General features: G+C 42.3%; 2 protein-coding genes across 2 annotated transcripts; one reads left to right on the top strand and one right to left on the bottom strand.

Moving 5' to 3' along the window:
* Positions 294-6,647, top strand: LOC8061816 (iron-sulfur cluster assembly protein 1). The gene is made up of 3 exons (XM_002458223.2): positions 294-724; positions 5,429-5,483; positions 6,175-6,647. Exons 1-3 carry the CDS (start codon positions 394-396, stop codon positions 6,332-6,334), a joined length of 546 nt encoding a protein of 181 aa, XP_002458268.1. The 5' UTR covers positions 294-393; the 3' UTR covers positions 6,335-6,647.
* Positions 9,578-10,201, bottom strand: LOC8061815 (50S ribosomal protein 6, chloroplastic). The gene has a single exon (XM_002456046.2). It carries the CDS (start codon positions 10,116-10,118, stop codon positions 9,747-9,749), a length of 372 nt encoding a protein of 123 aa, XP_002456091.1. The 5' UTR covers positions 10,119-10,201; the 3' UTR covers positions 9,578-9,746.

Below are 10,583 nucleotides of genomic sequence, written 5' to 3'. Positions count from 1 at the left end.
GAAAGGATTTGCGGCGGGCCGTGACGCAACTGCTGACGAGGCCCAAATTTGACAAAGGAAGCCCAGTACTTCGACGCTATCCCCTTTCCCTTTCCCTGCTCCGAGCATCTAGTCGCGTCTCCAATCTCCTCAGCGGCGGCCCCGGACCTCCTGCGGTCCGCAGCACACGGCACACCGATTCGGTCCACAAATACCGCGCCACGTACACATCTCAGGCATACCCTGCGACAGCCCTGCCGCACGGGATCCCCGTCTCCTCCTCACCGCCGCACAAGAAATAGAACCACGGCCACAATTCTGAGCCGAACGCAGAGAAAAAAAAGAAAAGAACTCGCTCCGAACCCTGCGATCAGAAGAATCCAGACTCCAGAGGCGACTCCAGGTTTGTGGGAGATGCTGCGCGCAGGAGGCAGGCTGCTCCTCGCCCCGGGGCTCCGGCGGTTCGGCCTGGGCACCGGCGCCGCCGCCGGCGAGGCGGGCCCTGCCGCCGCGGCGGCGGGGGTGAGGGCGTACCACGAGCGGGTGGTGGACCACTACAACAACCCGCGGAACGTCGGTTCCTTCGACAAGGAGGACCCCAACGTCGGCACTGGGCTGGTCGGCGCGCCGGCCTGCGGGGACGTCATGAAGCTGCAGATCCGCGTCGACGAGGACTCCGGCAAGATCGTCGACGCCTGCTTCAAGACCTTTGGCTGCGGCTCCGCCATCGCGTCCTCGTCCGTCGGTGAGGTCCCTCAGCCCTAGCGCCACGTCTGGAGTTCCCGTCGATTTCCCCTAGGTGGTTCCGGTGTAGCGTGTACCCCTTTTTTTTTTTTGTGTGTGAATTGAGTTACGTCACTAATTGGTTATCTAGTTATCCCGATGCCTTCATTCCGATTGTGGAGGTCTTTAGCAGAGAAAGATGAATTGCAGCATGTGAATTGAGTCACATCACAATTGGTTATCTAGTTGTCAGTGGCGGATCCAGAAACAGATCTAAGGGGGGGCTAAATAACATAGTGGGAAAAAATTGCCCATAGTACATAGTACACTAATAGATATAACAAAAATTAATATTGATTCAAAGTGCTCAAAGATACATAGAACCATAATGAGAATAGAAAAGTACCAAATATAAAGAGTCTTCCATAATAACTAAAAAAATTCATGCCTGATGTCTTTCGCCTTCACGAATTCACACCACTTGAACCACCACGACGCTCAATGCTACATAAATAAAATGTCATACTTCATATATTGAGATAGAATTATAAAATAAAAATATACTAAAACAATACGCACCTCGTGCCCTCACGTGGCAAATTTATCTTACGGTTTTTGAAGCCTTGAAAGCGCTTCAAAATTTTTTCATCTTCAACGGATGCAAACAAATCCCGCTCAATATAGCATATCATGCTATTATTCATCCAATCATCATTCATTTTATTCCTCCGTTCGGTCTTGATAATATTCATAGCAGAGAAGGCTCTTTCAACTGTTGCTGTTGCCACTGGCAAAATCAATGCAAGTTCAATGAGACGATACACCAAAGGAAAATGTGTATGTCTATCACTTTGAACCATCTTCTCAGCAAGGTTACCAAGATCAGTACAAGTGCCAAAATCTTTATCATTTCTTACTTCATCAATAAATACCAGAAGGTCACCCCTTAGCTTTTCACAATCATAATCACTGAAGTCATCTTTATAGATCTTAGCAAGCTCAACTAATTTCTCTATCTCAAAGTTAGCAAAAGAACCATTCGGATCAAGACAAGCAACACATCTTAAGAGTTCAGTTGACCTTTCTGGAAACCGATTGTTTAACTCACAAAGAATCTGATCAATTACAACAATGAAAATCCCATGATGAAAATGATGGTAGTGTGTCACTAATTTGGCACCACGGAATTTGGAGCGGCCTCTAACTGGTATCATATCTTCCATATTAGGAATGTCTATCTTCTTTTGGACACAAAAGCTTTTTACCTCTTCAAAAAGATCATCCCAACCATTTTCCCTCATGGCATTCATATTTCTCATCACAGAACCAATCAATCCTATTGCACGAACAATGTTCTGATTTTTCCTTTGCAAACATTGTGAAAGTTCTTGACTCAATCCCAATACTCTAATCATAAGATGTAATATGAACACAAATTCAAATGTCTCCATTTTTGTTATCAATCCAGATGCAATAGTTTTCTTTTCCCCATCAGTTCCATCTTCACTAACATTCTCTAACACCTCAAGTACAGAACCCCACATGAGCATAAGACGTGCCAATGTTTTGTGATGTGTTCCCCACCGTGTATCACCAGGCCTAGCAAGACTAGTTTCTTGGTTTTTCCCTCTCCCAGGAAAAATAGCACCACAATCTAATTGTTGAACAAGATGGTCATGGTGATTTTGGAGGAGTTGATCTTTTCTTTTGCAAGAAGCACTAACAGTATTGACAATTGAGGTGACATAATTGAAGAAATCAAATGTTGAAGTACAACACTTGGCTACAGAAACCACCACAAGTTGCAATTGATGAGCAAAACGGTGGATGTAAAAGGCAAATGGGTTTTCATTCAATACCAGCCTTTGTAATCCATGAAATTGTCCTCTCATGTTTGAAGCTCCATCATATCCTTGTCCTCTAATCTTTGGAAATAGATAGATTGTACCTCCTAAGCATAGTATCCAATGCTTCTTTTAGTGAATGTGATGTCGTGTCAGAAACATGTTCAATGCCAAGGAACCTCTCAATGACATTTCCTTTATCATTGACAAACCTACAAATTAAAAGGAAGAATATTAGTTACTTGGAACAACAAAATAAATTCAATGAAATACTCAAATTAAGAGATGGTATATACCTCACAACCACAGCCATTTGTTCCTTAATAGATGCATCACGAGCCTCGTCAACAAGCACTGCAAAGCAACGATCTCCTATTTCATTTTTAATTAACTCACTTGTCTCCTCTGCACAAGCCCTAACCAAATCTTTTTGAACTATTGGGCAACTCATTTGATTATTGCCTGGAGCATTTTCACCGGTCACAAGTGCAGCCTTCGGATCCTTCTTTCTGTACCATTCAAGCATCTCTAGAAAGTTTCCTTTGTTTCTTGATGTTTTAGACTCATCATGTCCACGAAAGGCTAGAGCTTGTAAAAGGAGAAATCTAGCGATGCCTAACATTATAGTTAAATGAGCTTTATATGCTTCCTCTTCTGCTGCACTTGTCACAGTCCACACATGTTCAACACTTTGTCTCTGATTTATGAAATCGAGTGCACGCTTCCTTGCATTATTATGAAAGCCATCAATTGATTGAGCATGCTCCTTGAAAGAATCCTTTGCATTCTTCCAATTTCTAAACCCAACTCTAGTGAATGTATCATTACTATGAAACCCAGTTTGTTGTGGTTTAAAGAGATAGCAATAAAAGCAATAGGCTGCATCCTTAGCTACACTGTACTCTAACCAATCAAATTGATCAAACCATGATCCAACAAATCCTCTTGGTTGACCTTTACCATTGACTTTTGTTTTTGGAAACTTATGACCAGCCGGCCTATATGGACCTTTCTGTAGATACGCTCTCCTAGCCTCATCCCTAATGTCATGATGAAACTCATCAATTGCCTTTCTATTTCCTGGATCATCAACTATATCTCTCAAATCAAGTTCAACCCTTGGTCTTTTCTGCTCAAGCTGATTTTCTTCATTTCTAATATTTCTATTTGATGCATCTTTCTTAGCGTAGTATCTTTCCATCCTAAGACAATGGATTTTTCATATGAAATCAGTGTCTAATTGATAAAAAATAAAATTGATAAAAATAGCACCACTGCGGGGTAACTTGACAATGAATTTTATCTTAGGAGTTGATCAAATATAATTGATAAAAAACTGCACCAGTGCACCACTATCTAATTGATGAATTAAGAAATAAAAGTTATGTATGTAGCAAACAATATATAATTAAGGTCACCTGCAAGCTGCAGCTCAAAAAAAAAATTTGCTTCTCCAATCTCACCTGCAGTTGCAGGAGCTGAGTGGCTGCGATCTGCCGATCTGGCCGTCCGGCAGACCGGCACTGTCGGCGACTCGGCGTCTCGGCGAGGTCGCAGGGTGACGGGGGGTGACCGGGTGAAGCTGGCCACTCGCGTCGGGCCGCCGGTGACTCGCGATCGTGACTTTGCGAGAGCCGAGAGGGAGTCGACGAGTCGCCGCGAAGACGGCGAGGCTAACGAGTCGAAGCAGGTCAAGAGTCACGGCAACTCATTTGCATTTGCTGGCTGCTGCCTGCCTGCCTTCCGTCGGCCAGGGCTGAAGAAAAGAATTATTGGGCTGTATTCCTGCCAGGGGGGGCTAATGGGCTGCCAAGCCTTTTTACATGTTTTTTGTGAAACTTATTCCCAGAGCTAATGGGCCTCGCCCCGGGCTGTAGCCCAGGCAGCCCGGGCCGTGAATCCGCCCCTGCTAGTTGTCCCGATGCCTATGCCTTTATTCCGATTGTGGACCTCATTTGCAGAGAAAGATGAATTGCAGCTAGCTTAGTTACTTTGTTTCTTATATTTGCCATTTCCCGGGAAGTATGTGAGGTACAATTTTGCTATAAGTGATCAATTTGATTTGATGGTAGAGATATATCAACTGCACTGCTAATTTTCATCTGTATTGCTTATGCTCTTTATTGTTATTTTTATTAAGGAGAATGAACCTGAAGGGTCTAGAAGTTACATCTTAATATTAATAAAAATGGTAACCTTGTAGTGAGAGAAGTTCTTATTTGTATCAGTAGATTCAGATGCTTGTAGTTCTTATAATTTTTAGTTGCTGAACCAAATTGGTTCAGAGATTAGATGATGGACATTGTGCCATAGTTTTGATGTTCTTATTAACTTAGTAATGGAAGAGAACTTATGGACATGTGACATGTCTTTGAAGATACTCCTGCAAATAATGAAATAGTCAACAGAATGATTGGGGCAACTTTCAAGTCATTGGTTTGATAATATTATGCATATAATACCTAACCTCCTGCATTGTTATGTATGAAAATGCTATGAATCACAAAATGGGGACATTCTGTTGTACTGTGTGACTTGTAAGCCAACAACCATGGGAACCATTTTGCCAGTTGAAACTTCAATTTATTTAGTCCTAAATGACTGGAATATATATAATCTTGAATGTGGGATATGAGGTTTTGCCCCTAAATTTATTTGTGTTATAGATTAGTTTATTATTATTATATTAATTGAGTGCTAAGTATCATCTTGTCTTGCATACAAGAGTGGACCCGCTGGTTGCTTGTATCTTACAAGCTGGAAGCATTCTTGAATCCTGATTCTGCGAAGATCTTCATCCCTAATTAAACAAAATGCCATAAGTACTGTTTCTTTGAGCTGTTGAATGTGTAATGTTGATTATATTATCTTTCTCCATGCAGCTACTGAATGGGTCAAGGGAAAACCAATGGATGAAGTTTTGACAATCAAGAACACGTAAGTTATCTATTATTTTCTCCAATATTTTCGGCTTGCTTAATATTATCCACTCTATTAATCATCTGAGGATGCTAATATTGTATTTTGTAAATATGAATTGTTGTCTATGTTTACATCTTCAACAAACTCACACGCTTGCTGCTTTTGGGTTTCTTTGAAACATCATTCTGTTCTTTAGAAATGTCGGGAGTTTGTATCTGAGAAAACCTCACTGGTGGTTATATTTCTCTCTCTGATGGCCATTCCATACACCGATTTTATTTTTTTATTATATAACAAAATACCTGTTTAAGCATGATTTAGTATTTCTTAATGATGTCACATTCGATTTTGATGGGTTCTTTGAGTTGCAATGAAATGATCTTCCTTCAGTTGTCAGGGATAATCATTTTAATTTTCTCCCTTGTTATTACTGGGAGTGGTGGCAGATTATCTGATGTGTGTGTTAGTTTCTACAGTTCCTATTCAGCGATGTTATTGCTCCTCTGATGTTAGTTTGACTTTCAGTAATCAGAAATGGTACATGTGGTAATTCCTTTTACAGGATGTGGCTTATGATCTTGAATTCCTTAATTTACTTTCACACGTCGCCGCTGTTGTTAGCGTTTGGTTGTTGAGATTTTTCTGGGCACTATCAGAATCCCTTAGCAAACTTCATTGTAACTGGTTTTGTTACCCTGTTTTCCAGTGAGATTGCAAAACACTTGTCCCTTCCACCAGTAAAGCTCCATTGCAGCATGCTTGCTGAGGATGCGATTAAAGCTGCTGTGAAAGACTACGAAGCCAAGAAGGTGAAGATGGGGCAAAAGGGTGTAGACAGTCCTTCAGAGAAGGCTGCTGAAGCATGAAAGTTTCTGCCATGAAGTATACTGAGCTGATATGTTTCTCAGTCCATGACTCCCTGCCACTTATTGTTGCCAAAGATAAATGCTTCTGTTTGTGAGGCGAGGGATTGTGTGTAATGTTCACAAACTCTGGTAGTACGGCTTGTGGCTTAACTCTTTTAAGGATGGTGACGACCAATTTCAAATAAATTTGCTACCATCTTAGAATTAGAAGAAAGTACTTCTATGTGCATGTACAAGAGCTGTTTCTAGAAGTGTTATCTGTCAACATACGTAATGGAATTACGGTCACCGTTGCACAAAGGCTATTTTTAAATATTGTAGTCAATTTTATTTGTGGTACGGAATGCCATTGGTGATTGCTGTAATCCTAACGCTAGTTGCGGCTACGCTAGTTGCGGCTGAGATTTTAATAGTACTGGGATGGGAAATGCATTTCGCGATGAGGACAGTTAGGCCTATCCACTGGCTTGGTCGCATAAGGTTAGTTTGCGGAGAGCTTCATTGCGTTGTGGGAAAAGACATTTGTAGCTCGGTCCTCCGTGTTGCTGTTGCCTCTTGCTAAGCGGTGACACGGGTGGTAGTCCAAGGCCCGCTGCTGTCACGAGGTTCTCTCCTCCCCTTCCCCTCGCCGCTGCCGGAGTGGCTGCTATGCTTGGCGGCCACGAGGATGGCGGTGGTGAGGCCCTTCTCCTCGCCGCATGCCGGGGGGTCGGGCTCTGATGTCTCTAGCCTAGGTAGTGGCTATTTCCATGACGACGTTAGTCTCAACAGGCTTCCCTTATGCCGGCGCCTTTGGAAGAACTGGCGAGATCGGATTTTGGATTTAGGAGCCTACAGCTAGATCATGGCTTGGCCCTCTAGATACAAACATGGGGGCACTCGGGTCTTTTTGATGACGGAGTTGGTGGTCCGTCATTGTTAACTACTAAAATAATCCATCAACTAAATATTGAAAAGAACATAAAGCAATCTCCAGCATAGACTTAGGAGTTAAATTGATAGAATTTCATAGGTTTTGGTGAATTTATGTTTGTGCATATACTTAACAGATAAACCTAAGATGTCACGCTAAAAATCAAATTCTATGAGGGAATCAAGTTGAGAAGAATTTAGAAGACACGAGAAGGCATGCTACCGAAGGTGGGGCCTACCTAGCAATTGGCATACACCTAGGTCGGCCGACCCCACCCCTAAGTGAGCCGACCTGTGGGGTCCTCTGATTAGCCTCTGCTTCAACGTCGGTTCTTCCACCACCATTGGGGTCCAATCTCCACCATGGATTAAATCGATTTGGTTCATCCTACCGGCCTATATAACCCTATACCCCCCGAGGCAAAAGCATCTTGAAAGCCTAATTCATATTCTCCAGTTAAGATCAATTGAGAGGGATCCCATGAAAGGATCAACCTCTCAGAGCCAGCTATCAAGAAAAGATTAGTCCTCACTAGAATCTAGTCTTTAAAAAAGAGAGGTAGAGAGACCAAAAGAGTTTGGAGGAGGTGTCAGTCTATCGGTGCTCTCTCTATGACCTGTACTTTGGCGGAAGTCAACCTATGTCTGAGATTTCTCTGGTAGTCAACTTCTTGTTTCAGTAAGCAATATTGTTCTCCTAGTTCGCTAGTCTCTTTTGAGTACTTTAATCTATTTGGTTTAGATTAAAGTAATATTCGTAGTATAAGCGTAGAGCTTAGACTCGGTACCTCGTACATGCATCCTACTTTCTAGGATCTGTGGTAGCTCACGAGGGTGACTCTTATAGCCTCGCTGAATCTTCCATAGTTCACTTTCCGTTTGTAGGCCAAGCAGGACCTGGTTGCTAAGGGGAGCACCCTATGTTGGTGTCTGTCCTTAAATAATGCCCCCTGTAGAACAGTAGAAGACATAGTTTATTGAGATTAGAACTCGAATACTTTGGCGATTTTCCTCTACCTCCCGACCTTCTTAAGTCTTGCTGCTACTCCAAATTAAGTTAGATAGTAGTTAACCTCATATGTTTTCTTGTGGATAAATACGATACTTTAGAATACTCTCGAGCAAAGTGCTAAATCAATATCCGTACCTTTACAGATTATTCTCTGTGATTTTTCTATGTGCGTTCATAAATGCTAATAAGCATTTCTAGCGCCGTGGACGAAGAAATGGTTGACAAGTTAACTTCGAGCTTAGCTTAACCTTGTATTATGCTTTTATCTTTTCCTTCATTTTTCTTTTGTTTTTCATTATTGATTCCATTCCAATCCACTTCTATGACGCACCCACGCGCCCAAGGCTATGGCCACCAAAGTTTGTAGAGCCTATTCTAACACTTGGGTATGAGCTGCGTCCGTGTATTATAAAAATAATTCGAAATCAATCCTTCTCGGGAGATGGCAATGAAAACCCATACTTCCACCTACAAGAGTTTGAACAGACCTGTGCATGCTTGCGTATCGCTAGCATGTTAGACAAGATTTTAAGATAGAAGCTATTTTTGTTCTCTTTGACGGAAATAGCTAAAAAGATGTTTGGTTTGCAATGCTTCTTATAGTCATTTTTTAAAATTATTCATGTTTTTTCAAATTAAATAAAATGCAAAAGAAAAAGGACCAACAATGGATTGGTCTTCTACTGTTCTACACGCCTACTTCCTCTGTCCCATTAAAAATATTGTTTTTGACTTTCAAATTTCCTATTTGACAGTTAGTTTTATTTATTTTTATATAAAATAAAAAAATAAATCATTACTAAACTATTTTTATTGATAAAACAAGTTATAACAAAATAAATAATATTTATTTAGAAATTTTAAATAAAATGAATGGTTGAATAAAAAGTTTAAAATTTTAAAACGATATTTTAATGGAACGGAAGGAGTAGCTCCATGACGCTGGTATCTGACCTAGTCATAACTTAATTAGAGCAACGTCATATATTTAACTAAGTGAGGCCTGTTTAGTTCGCGAATTTTTTTTAAATTCGATTGATGTAATATTTTTATTTATATTTGATAATTATTATCTAACTATGAATTAACTAGGTTTAAAAGATTTATCTTGCAAATTACAGGTGCAATTTAATATTTCATACATATGTAATTCAATGTGATATGAAAATTCTTAGGTAGTAAACAAGCCCCGAACCAGCGAGCAGCCTATGGACATGGAGTAGCTAACAACTCTACAGTCTACACTGTCACTGGCGGCATGGACTAGCTGAATCAGCGTTGCACACAGCAAGCAACCAAGAAATCATCAGGCAACGGACTGAATTGGACGCAGTGATAGACATTGGACTAGCATAAATAAAAGATTCCAAATTTATAATCACAAAATCAGGGCAGCCATTATAATAAATCTCAAAAAGGAAACAGCATACGCGGAGAGCTCAAGCCCCACGGTCCACGGAACAACTTCAGCGACATGCCGCGGTGGCCTCAGTCGGCGGTGGTGGGTGCGGCGACGGCCGCGGCCACCTCGAGGACGGGGGTCACGGAGGTAGCCTCCTCCACGTCGACGGTGGCGCCGGACGCGACGAGCGTCCAGTCGGGCGGGAGCGGCGGCAGCGGCGGGTACTGCGTGGGGCGGCGCTTGATGTCCCACGGCTGCGTCTTCTTGGGCCGCGTCTTCATGTGGTGCTTGGTCCCCTTCTTCTGCGGCCGCGACGAGCACTCCACCGCCAGCGCCGCGCGCCCGGCGCCGTTTGGGAGCGAGGGAAAGCCGACGGAGTAGTGGCGGGCGTGCTGCCTCGCCGGCGCCGGGGACGGCGGCACGGCCGTGCCCGCCAGCAGCGCGGTGACCGGCGACATGTTCGCTGCTCTGCTTCGGATGGTGAAGAGCGTTGTGTTTAGGATAAGACGGGAGGGACTGTTTCGGATTGGGTTTTGTGTTTGCGGGAGGGCAGGGGAGGGAGGAACAGGAAGGCATGTTTTTTTTTTTTTTTTTTTTTTTTGTCTTAACTACACATGCCCTTACTCTTTCGTCCATTCGATCATTAGCGGAGCCAGAAGCTTTCATGAGTCTGGACAATTTTTATTAAGCAAAATATTTAGCTGGAAAATTACAGAGTTTTATTTTGATATAAAATTTTTTTCCTTTTGAATGTCTCCGACGAGCCCGGCCAGCCGCCTGGGGTGGCCGGACAGTGGCTCCGCCAGTGCATTCGATTTGCATTGAGAAATGTGTAAATATATATTTTGATGTAGTTTTATATTAAAATATGTATTTGTATACTTTTCAATATAAATTTAGTGAGTGAGATAATAAGGACACAT

The sequence above is a fragment of the Sorghum bicolor genome, chromosome 3 (genome assembly GCF_000003195.3).
Source record: "Sorghum bicolor cultivar BTx623 chromosome 3, Sorghum_bicolor_NCBIv3, whole genome shotgun sequence".
Taxonomy (NCBI): Eukaryota; Viridiplantae; Streptophyta; class Magnoliopsida; order Poales; family Poaceae; genus Sorghum; species Sorghum bicolor.
This window is presented reverse-complemented; position numbering and strand designations above follow the sequence as displayed.

Excerpts from the sequence above, each read along its gene's own strand:
- LOC8061816 (XM_002458223.2), top strand. The coding sequence starts at position 394 with ATGCTGCGCGCAGGAGGCAGGCTGCTCCTCGCCCCGGGGCTCCGGCGG. Across the intron at positions 725-5,428 it reads CATCGCGTCCTCGTCCGTCG|CTACTGAATGGGTCAAGGGA; the intron begins GTGAGGTCCCTC and ends TTCTCCATGCAG. Across the intron at positions 5,484-6,174 it reads GTTTTGACAATCAAGAACAC|TGAGATTGCAAAACACTTGT; the intron begins GTAAGTTATCTA and ends CCTGTTTTCCAG.
- LOC8061815 (XM_002456046.2), bottom strand. The coding sequence starts at position 10,118 with ATGTCGCCGGTCACCGCGCTGCTGGCGGGCACGGCCGTGCCGCCGTCC.